General features: G+C 44.9%; 1 protein-coding gene across 3 annotated transcripts in view; it reads left to right on the top strand.

The window, feature by feature from the left end:
- Positions 1-516: 516 nt before the first annotated feature.
- CADM2 (cell adhesion molecule 2) overlaps positions 517-11,090 on the top strand; it is a 702,605-nt gene continuing 692,031 nt past the window's right edge. For all 3 annotated transcript variants that reach the window (XR_012777775.1, XM_075516406.1, XM_075516421.1), the window contains exon 1: positions 517-981. Coding sequence is in view for 1 of the 3 variants with exons in the window: in XM_075516406.1 (XP_075372521.1) it covers positions 921-981 (61 nt within the window). In the remaining 2 variants the exon portion in view is untranslated. The remainder of the gene's footprint in view (positions 982-11,090) is intronic.

The raw sequence follows: 11,090 nt of genomic DNA, 5'->3' as shown, positions 1-11,090 counted from the left end.
GGCTGGAGAGCGGCCGCGGAGCCGGGTCTCCCCGCGATTGGCCCGAGCCGCTGCCACTCAGCGGCGCAGGAGGTAGGGTCTGGCACCTCGCTCGCGGCTGAAGACTTTGAGAAACGCCCGTTTGTTTTGTAACCTGGCGTCTCGCGCCTCCTCTGTCACCGCCTCATTGGCAGTCCGGCCGAACCCGGAGACTTTCTATTGGAGAGCCGCGGATGCCAGTCACACACCCACCTGAGGGGGCGGGCCGGGGCCAAGGGGCGGGCCGTGCCGGTGGAGGCGTGGCCAAGGCGGTGGCAGGGGCGTGCCCACGGCACAGGGAGGGCCGGGGTGTGGCGCCGGGGGCGGGGAGAGGGGCGTGGCTCCCGGCAGAAAGAGGCGGGGCGGGCGGTGGGGGCGGGGCGAGGCCAGGGACGCTTCGCAAGCGGAGAGTGCCCTTGTGTCTCGAGCCGGGAAGCGGCTGGGAGCGGAGCAGCCTCCCCGCGTGCCGCGGCGCCAGCACAGCCCCCCCCCCCCCCCCCAGCTCGCCAGCGAGACGGGACGGGACGGGACGGGACAGGAGAGGCAAGCGAGCGGACGGACGGACGGACGGACACGCCGGCAGGGGCAAGGGGAGCCAGCGGGGGCACCCGGCACCGCTCCGCGGGGGGAACCTGAACCTGCCCAGCAGCGCCGGAGCCAGCGGAAAGAGCCGCTCCCCCCTCCTCGTCCTCCTCCTCCCTCCCCAATCCACCCCCGCGACCCTGGTCCTCCTCCTCCTCCTCCTCCTCCTCACCCCACTGGATACAGCGAGGGAGACACTGCGGCGGAGGCGGCGGCGGCGGCGGCTCCTGCGGGGGGAAGGAAGCGCCCGGAGAGCGGAGCGGCGGGAGGCTGCGGATCTGCGTGCCTGGCGCCCACCCAGCCCGAGGGGAGCCCCCAGGATGCGGCTGAAGCCCGGCGCGCTCCTGCGCTTCTACAGCCTCTGCGGGATCCTCGTACAAGGTACCGCCTCCTCCCCACCCCTGCCCCGCGCGCGGGGAGGGAGGGGGGGACCCGGGGGGGCACCGCCGCGGCCCGGGGCATCCCCGGCCCCGCTGCCCACCCCCGCCCCTCCCCCGCCGCTCGGCCTCCCCGCCGCCCCGCTCCTGACCCGCTCCCTCCCTCGCCCCTCTACCGGCTCCCCCCCTCCGCCGCCCTCTCCTCCCCGGGCGCCCCCAGCCTCCCGCTCGGGTAGCGCTATCCAGCGCTAAAGCGCCGCACGGCTGTTAACCCTTCCTGCCCTTCCCCCGTCAGCCTCTTCCCGCTCTCCTTCGCCCTCCGCGTTCCCCCCCGCTCCCTCCCCGCCGCCGCCAGTCGCTCGCCAGCCCCTGCAGCCACCCCTTCAACTCCCCGTCACCTCCCCGCTCGCCGGCCGCAAACGTGCCCCCGAAAGTGCGAGTGCAGCCGCAGCAGCAGCGTGTGCGCTGCAACAACCTCCCGGGAAACGTGCGGGCTCCAGCCGTGCCTCCCCGGCGGGGAGACGGCGGGGGGTGTCCGTGCCTCGCTCGCGCCGCCGCCGGGAATGCGTGTCTGTGTGCGAGGTGTTAAAACGTATACGTAGGGTGATCGGGTGAGCCGGGGGTTCGGGAGCGGATCCCTTCACCATCCTGCTCCAGGCGGCTCATCCTGCAGCTAGTTTCCACGCTGGATGTATTCCGCGCTCCCTCCTCCCCGCCGCCGCCTTCTCGCCCGCCGCACCCCCGCCGCCGCTCCCCCCAGTTAACGTTATCCGTCCAAGTCAAATGTAGCGGCCGCCGCGGAGGGAAACCCGCGGCACGCTGCTGTCGCGCCGGTGACCGCCGCGTCTGCCTGCGGGAGATCTTCCCCCAGACCTCTCCCGCGCTGGGGGGAGGCGAGCCGGCAGCCCAGCCCGCGGCACTGCGCTGCCGCCGAGAGTTTGCCCCCTCAGCGGCGGCGGGATGGCGGCACAGCCCCCCCTGCCCCCGCCGCCCTGCGGGGCCCGCGCGGGGCGGGGCGGGGCGGCGGGAGGTAACGGTCGGGCGCGAGGGTCGGGGAGGGCGGCAGCGGCGGCCCCGGCCCGGCGGCCCGGCCGGCCCCGGCGGGTGTAACCGGGGTCAGGGAGCCCCCGCGCAGCAACTCGCCGGCGGGCGCCCAGTCCTCAGGGCGGCTGCGGGGGGACGGCGGGGCGTCTCTCTCCCCTTCCCTCGCTCGGCGTGCGGGCTATTTCAGTGCGGGAGGGAGAAGCGAAGAGACGATTAAACTAAGTGACCTTGTAAGATTTTTTTTTTTTTTTGGTCTCTTTCTTCCTCTCGCCCCCGTCGTGCCATTTCGCGTCAAGTTTAATATATTTCGCGTTTCCCTCGGCTGCGTCATGTGTCGGGCGATCTCCGGAGGGAGCCCGGCTGGCAGCCCGTAGCGGGAGCAGAGGCAGCCGCCCGGCTGCCCGAAACACACGAGCCTCACCCCCTCCCCCCGGTCGGCCAGAAACCTCCCGGTGCCCCCGCTCCACCTCCCGAGGAAGTTACCGGTCGCGGGGGCGAGAATGGAAGGAAGGGGGAGTGCGCTTGGCAACTGCAAAGGACAGTTTCATCGGGCAGGTTATTTGTATTCTTTACCAATGTTTATGAGTTGCCCTGTACGTCACTGCACAAGGAGCTGCTGTGTTGGTGCTATACAAGATTATTTATTGGGGCATGTGTGGCGGGCTGCACCTGGGGGTTGGCTCCTCTCTGCCTTTTACATTTCCCTGTGAATTGTCAATTCATTGCCCTGCAAAGCGGGGGGGGGGGGGGGGGGGCGTCTGGACTGACTTTCTGTCACCAATAAAATCGGGGCTGCTGCTGGAGGAGGAGGATTTGATCTTTCCTAAGATGCAATCAGCTGCATTCAGCGCATCGCAGTTTTGAGAGTCAACCAGTGATTAAAAACAGTGATGTCTTTCACAGCAGTTTAGGGAGTGTGCCAGGCAAAATGTAACTCGGTGAACTGCATCAGGTAAAAAACATGTTGCAAGAAAAGGGGTGTAACGCAAATCTGACTGTGACTGTGTGAAAATGACCGGATTGGGCCTGTCCTTGCAGATGGGGAAAAGCGATGCTTAACGTGTTACCCAGCTTGCCCTCTGTGTGTATAAAACATCTCCCTCTTTTCAGTTTCTCACACAATTATTCTTTCAGCTCCTGATTAAAACTGCAATCAAAAATACTTAGCCATTCTGGATACCGCACTTGCAGAGTGCTGTTTCAGGAGGCACTTTTGCTGGGCACTGTTAAAAAAAAGGGGGGGGATATATAAAGAACCTGTAACCCTCAGACAGGAGTGAGAGGAAATAATTTCTGCTATCCTTTTCTCCTAAGGTAAAGGATAATGGAGAAGCTGATGAGTAAATATTTTCTAGGAGAAGACTGTCCTGAATAGTGACTGTATCTAACAGAATACCAAATTGTTTTTGTCCACCTTATAGTGCTACTTCATAAATGTTGTTTTCTCAATTTCTGCCATTTATTTTGGCGCAACTAGCAGGCACAGTTCCCATATTAGACACATTTCTTGTTGGCAGCTTTATTCCTGCATTTAAAAGTAGTTTTTCCTGTTGGCTCGCTTTGCTTCCCCAAACTGTGTTATGAAGTGGCTCAATGGATTTGTTAGATTCCTCTGATTTTCTGTTCGTGGGCCATGGGATACACAGGTTTTTCATCAGCTCTGTACGTGAATAAGATCTTTGTTCTGAGGATTCGAAGCACTTCTGGATTCTAACTAAGGATGGTTCCTGTTAGTGAAACTGAAGCTAATTAAGTTTAAAGACAAGGTGACAAACAGTCCAGCTGACATGTGTCCTGCATGGAAGTGTGCCTTTCTGGCATGATCTGTGGAGAGACTTGCTTGAGGAATCAGCCCTGAGTATTGATGAAGCATCAGCTGAGGGAAGAGGACATAGAATAATGCTTCTCAGCTTGTGCGCAGAATAGCATTAACAGCAAGCAGTCCCTTCGGAGAGGAGGCAAACAAGAAGTAAAAGAGCCCAGTGTCAACTGCTTGCTGTGAAAGGGGAGCGATGGAGGTGGAAGAGGGAGTAATAACATGTTGAGCTGAGAAGCGGTTTGTCAGCTGAGTTCGGGTATGGTATTAGTCTGCTCTGCCCTCTCCAGCGTTTGCTGTGAAAATAGTAGGATCTCTGGTGGCTGCTGTTCTTAGCTTGTGCACTGTAATGATTCTGGAGTACTTAAACCATGTCCCAAGTGGTTAAACTGTTACGTATGTTTACAGTCACCCTTATGTTTTTGTTTCACTCTGTTTTTTCCGCTTCATGAATTTAGCCTTCCTTAGACAAAATTTAACACTTGGAGGACAGCATATATTTAGAATAACTCAAGTACATCATCTGAGCTGTTTTTATGCAACCTGAAAAGTAAGTTCTTTTATAAAGAGTTATCACATGAGAAACTGTAATATTAAAAATAGTTTTGTTGGATTCATGGTATACAGATATGGGTTACGATTATCCTGGAATTGTAGCTGCTGTAGCCCCCTGCTGTGTGATAATGCAAATGGCATCTAATGCCTTAATGTGCTCTGCTTCTGAAAAGACACTGGATACTGCTGTATGTGGTAGCAAATGATCTACTTTCAGTTCTCTGCCAACACCAGGCAAATCTTCTCAATATGGTTTCTTCAAATGCTTGCAACCTGTCTGCTAATGAAAATAACGTAGGGACGCTTTAATTTGCCTGAAACTGTGATCAATGATGCAACAAATCAGTGAAGGCAGATAATTGCTTACGGGTAAGACTTTTTTTTTTTTCCCATAAGCCCCGATCTCTTACAAGCAGAATTAAAAAAAAATAAAGAGCCAATATGCAAATGGCTACTTCTCAGATCATCTAAGCTGATTTAAGACAAAGTTGTCATACATGACTCAATATCTTGTGTATCTAGATTCTGTTTTGAATTTTCAGTAGGATTTTTGTTAGCGAAATCTTGGCAACCCAATGCTGTATGCATAGGGATTGTCTTGACAGCTAAACGTTGTTACGCTAATACGGTGTACAGCAAGTCAAAAGCACGTTTTTGTAATTCTGTAAGTTCTGTGATGGTATAGACAATTACAGAATAGAAGACAATAGTTTTGATACGATCTTTATTTGGAATATTTCACAACAAGTTAAAACATAACATGTATCACTCTACTTGACAGTGACTGTCTTTATATAACTTGCGTCAATCTAACCAAGGCTTGGTAGGCTTATTAGCTGCTTAGTTCTCAGGTTAGTTCATATTTTATGAATTCTTTTGCTTGATTTCTTTTGTATTTTTTGTATTTTTATTGGTAGTCATCATATAGCAGTTCATGTTCAGTTTTAGAACATGAAGTAACTAAACAATCCAAATTCCCATTGATGACCTCACACAACTTCCCTGAGGAATACATGAATAGGAATCACTCACTCTCATAATATTTATTGCTCTTACACTCAAAATATTTATCAAGTTTCTATCATAAATTCAACAGTAAACAGTTTTGAAGTTTCTCACTGAAGAAGTAACTCCATGGAAATGTTGATCAAAAGAAGCAGCTCCATTGAAACAAATAGATTTTTCTTGTCTACTTTCTTGTTCTCTTTTTATTTTTTTTTTATTTCCAAAATGTAAAACAGTGAATCTCCCTCTGCTTTTAAATTTACTTAATTGTTGGTTGCAATTCCATTATAATGTACTATAAATGTTTTTAATCCATAGGGTTTTTATTATGGAAGCCTTAGTTATCATAATTAGCTTTCCCATCACTCTGGCCTGATCCTACTATTGACAAAATGTGTTGAATGTGATTACCCTTACTCTTTCCACCAAAGAATTAATCTTTTAATATTGCTATGAAAAGTCAAGATTGGATTTAGAGGGTGTTTTTTTTTTTACTTATGCATCACAAATGGTGACTAAGTAACTGATAACAACTGTATGTATGGTAAAGACATGGACGCTGACATCAGGTAGTTGCCAAGAGAATAGCAGTATAACCAGAGTGTGGTTGACTGTGTTAAAACGATGATTCCCTCTTCATCTAATATTTAAAAGGTAGAAATAGAAGATGCTGTGATTGTCCTCTTAATGCCTTCTCCAAGAGAAAGAAGGAATACTTCAATTTTGTTTTAAAACATGAATCTAATGACAGGCTAATTCTGTTAGACACTCTCAAAACAATGGAGGGTCTTCTCTAGAGAGAATGCCACTGGCATGCTTTTTAAAATACACATTCCAAAACAAGTGTAGAATGGTAAAACTATTAGGCATAGTTTAGTAGCTGTCTCCTCTGGGATTGCATCAATATTAAGTCTGATCTTAATGAGCATATCCCTTCTTCCCAAGGAGTTTTTGAGGTGTGTTTGAAAGGAAGAAAGGCAAATATCAAATTCCAGTGGCAAGGAGTAACTTGTAAAATCATGATTTCTCTCAGGAATCTGCCCCTGAACAACTTCTCTTTCTACATAGTGAAAACAATTTTAAAATAATTGAGTATTTTGAAAAATGTGGGTATATTTGCAAGGGTTCTTAAATGTCGTGCGTTTTGTTTGTAGTTTTGGGGGTTTTTTGTTTGTTTTGTTTTGTTTTTTTCTATGAATCTATTTTGGGATCTTTTCCCTTCATTTTATAAATGAAAATTAAAGACAAATTCCAAATGCTTACAATTTCTCTTATGTTAATGCACAATAAGCTCAGGATGGGTGCTTTAAATGTCAATACATAGGATACTATCATAATAGCATTTTAAGGGGGGAGAGAAAGAAACAGAGAACATTTATTTTGATGACAAAACAGAGTGCTAACACTGGAGGCTGTGTATTGCATCTTCCAGTGTCCTCTTTTAATACTAATGTTTTGCGTGTAGGGCTTTCTAACATGGAGAACTTGGAACAGGCAAAAAGGATTAAGTGAAGAATGTGGGTAGTTATTTTTGTTGTAGATGGACTGGAAGACTCCCTGTTTCTTCCTTTAACAATGTCTGCCTACCTATCGTCCTATCTCCTTTCCGTAACATCTGTAAATGTGAAAAATAAAATCTTGCTTCCTTTGCCATCCTTTTATTTGCAAAACAGAGATCTATGTAAGCCTTATTCAGGAGTGTTTTTGCTGTCTGAAAAGTTTGGGATTTTTGAGGGAAAGACTATTTCTTCCTAAGCACGAGTTGAGTTGTATTTACTGCTTTCTAGTTTAATCAAATGGCTCTTGGAGACTGTGAATGCTTTTATAGCTTTCACATTTTAAGTAGCAGCAAATCACTGTTAATATAGTTTTACTTTACTATGAATTCGTAAATTTAACTTTTTTCTATTTTATAATACTCAATTTAGGATTCTCCTTCTTTCTTACATAGCTGTTAAAGAATATTAACTGTCCATAGGCAGCTGCTCTTCAGTTTTAGAAAAATAATCGGTGTATAGTCTGTGTTTCTCAATTTGAATCCCCAGAGCTCTTTCAGAGCTGAAGGTTTCTCTGTGTGTGTGTGTATATGCATATATATAGTTTTGTTCACATAGAGATATATTACTGAACTCCTCTCCAGCTTATTCTTTGTTCTGCGAATGGAGTTGGCAAGGTTTAGGTTATTTGTAAAACAGTGCATGTTGTCATATATGCAGTATAGTAGTTGTCTGCATAGCTTTGATATTCCCTCTATCGTCATCTTTCTTTAAACAGTTTGTTGACTACCTGTCTTTTTCTTTGTTGGATGGGAAGGATAGTGCGAGAGAGACTGTCCTCTTACGTTAGAGATGAAAATACTCTGGTTATATTTTAAACTTCTTATATACCACAGTATTAATCAAACAACAATTCTAATAATGGTAATTCAATTGCCAAATCTTAGCTGAGGTAACCTGAGTATGCTATTACATGCAAAAATAATTTGTGACCACATATGAAAATACAGTTATGCCTTTCTGGATATCATCAATGTATAATGCATTGCATTATTGCCACTTCTTCTGGCAGAAGCTGAATAGCCCAGCACAGCTGTACTGACCCATCTCAGTCTTAAACTCTGGCTTTTCAAAGTTCAACACTGGAAACTCTACGACTGCGACTCACTGACAGCTCTGAAGAGAATAAGGCCAAATTGCTTCACAGCAGCAGTTGTAGTAGGTACTTTGGTATTTTCCACTTGTTCCGATATTTATCCCAAACTGACCTACATCTGCTGGATTAACAGTGTAACTTGACCTGCTTTTATTCGTGCTATGCTATAAGGCAGGAAGGCTGTTCTGGTTAGTCCCTAACGAGGGGAAAAGCCGTACTAGTTGAAGCAGAAGCAATCAATTTTTACAATTATGTAGGGTTTAAGGTCATTGAATTTGCTACTGAAAAAATATGTTACTTTGCGATACAAATTTGTTATGTACTGAATTTTTTTTCTGTAACAAAACATCAAGCAAAAGCTATGAGATGGTGCAGACAAAATCAAGCTGGAGTTTAATATTAAAAATTTCTTTTAATTAAAAGATTGTACAAAATATGTTCCAGTGTCAAGCTCATTTTATATTTATCCCTTTCAAAGGTTTTTTTTTTCTTCTTCCCTAAGTGTTAACATGGGGTTTTTTTATATGTGAAGTCTAAAGCTTGACATGCTAGTTGGTGCGTCATTGTGATACATTGATGGATGTAAATTGAAGAACAGTGAAGAAGTCTGCATTGGTTTGCACAGTTTATACAGGAAAAGTAAAACTTAGTTTGATATCTGAAAACACTTGTTCATACCCCAGGTCATCAATTAAAAGAAATTTTTTATATATTCAAATATACAAAAATGTAGAACTGCAGCTGTTTGCAAATTGGAAAATAAATGCAATGACTAGAGATATTACTCACTAAACTGATTACTAATTAAGAATTAACAGAGTATCTCAAATCTGTGACAGGTCATAAAATGGTATAATATACAGGAATATACTGTAGTATTTCCTTCACATGAATTCTTTTGTTAACATCTGAAATAATAGTAGTGAAAATGAGAGAACTTCTTTCCTGTGTGTTTGGAAGAAACCTTAAACTAACATTGCAATTTTTCATGAATCGAGTGGCATGTGAAATATCTTGTTCATTAGAGTAAGCATGGCATTGCAGTTTCCTCTTAACTTTATCATTTTTCAACTTTTCCATTGCACTTGCAGATTTCTAATAATATTATTGATGTCTCCAGGCTTGTATAGTGTGGCCTTGTAATACTATGAAAAATAGGTGAGATTTGGACTAATATGGAGGAAGCTATAGGTACCATCTTGTTTAATGATCATTTTGGTTAATGAAAAATGATACCTGGCAGCCTAAAGATTCCCTTTCAATTTTAAATTAAAACCAATTGTAGCAAAGTTAGCAACACCTAACATGGAGGAGCTTTTCAGAACTTAAATATCAAGTCTGACAATTACTAGGACATTACATATTAAAAGAGAGTGTGCCCCATCTTTTGCTATAAAACCAAATTAGCAGTGAATTAGCTTTATAGGCTGTGCTTTCTCTAAAGGCTGGAGTCCCGAACCTAACATGTTACAGTCTTAGGATACATCTTGATGGCTGCTTATATAAACATAATCAAGATGATATGTATTTGAACACAAGTAGTGTATAAGTAAGTTAAGTGTGGGCTAGCACCTTGACTATTTGCCCCGCTTCTTCAGAACGTTCTCCTTACCTTATTTGGAATTTTTTTGTCAAGTATTTGGCATGTCTCTCCTCACTAAATGTAAAGTTTGTGGGTTACAAACTGCTGGTTAATGCTTTTTTGGTACGTAAATTGCAAAATGTATGCTGTTCTTAGAGTGAATAAGTCTCATTCACTCCTTAAAGAATGGTCCAGAGCTCACATAATTTCAGTATTTGCCCCACAAAATAAGTCTGGGTTTTAGAATTGTATCAGACTAAAATGAAAATGTTTTCTGCTTCCGAAGTCGTCTTTGTTTTGCAAATTCTAAATCATTATTGCTTTGTGTTCTGAATGGTGAATTTTGGAGGTGGTGGGGAAGGCATGTAATCAATAGAAATATATGGGTCATTTGTTTTTTATTTATGGTAGATGAAAACCTCAGTGGCTTATAGACTTATTTATGGGATGTTCACATATGTTTAACAGACAAGATTAACATAATTTCAAAATAGCTTGGAATATAAGATTGTTCTAAGTGAATAGACTTCTATATATTTTGTGTAAACCATACTTGGGGGGGGGGTGTCATTTAAAAATAACATGACTGCAGAATTTCCCAAACTATCTTTGGATTTTGAGAAGAAGAATTCTATCCGATTTTGTACAGATTTGCTTTTGTCTGTTAGAAAAGCAAGTGATACTTCTGTTCTCCAAACCCACAGTGTTTTTCCTAATCTGATGCAAAATGGAGTTACAGGAAATCTGGATAAAGAAGGCCGTTGAACATGTTCTGTAAGGGGTATTCATCATTTACTGTGATATCTGTATTGCAGGATTTGGAAGTGCAGATGCATTTAATGTTCATTAGATTATGCCTATTGCAAACTGAAATACACTGTAAATCCCAACAGGAAAACAGAAGCCAGTAGTCTATATCTTTTAAAGTGAACAAATGAAAATTTGCTGTTTAATGAATTGTTAATATCATAGGCTTTTTTTCTTTTAATTGGTCATTAAAAACTCTTGTCATTTGAACTTCTAGAAAGGAAGTATCTTCAGAAAGAAATTTCAAAATAGGTGACTAGGTGGTCACAGATAAATGTGGAGTAATCTCCCTGCAGGCCTTGTCTGCCTAGGATACCTGTCAAGAAAACCAAAATTTGTTTCTTCTGTTTGCTGCTGCAAGACTTGAAGTGGGGAAACAGCAATAGCCCTACTCTGTATGCATGAAGGGATTTCATTTCTTAAGATTGTGAGGATAAAGGCCTCAAATTTGGATCCTATATAATCTGTTTACATTAATGTGTCGACTATGCAACAAGTGAGCGATGCCATGCCATGCTAACACCTAAGTGGCCTTCATGGATGATATGTAGGTAGGTAGATGGATGGGGGACAGGGAATGGTGCAACTTATTTCCTCTACGAATAAAACATCCCCTCCAGAGTTACCACAAAAGCCTTTGCTGTGAAAGACC

This window comes from Mycteria americana, chromosome 1 (assembly GCF_035582795.1).
Source record: "Mycteria americana isolate JAX WOST 10 ecotype Jacksonville Zoo and Gardens chromosome 1, USCA_MyAme_1.0, whole genome shotgun sequence".
Taxonomy (NCBI): domain Eukaryota; kingdom Metazoa; phylum Chordata; class Aves; order Ciconiiformes; family Ciconiidae; genus Mycteria; species Mycteria americana.
Note: the sequence above shows the minus strand (reverse complement) of the source record. Positions and strands in the feature narration are given on the sequence as shown.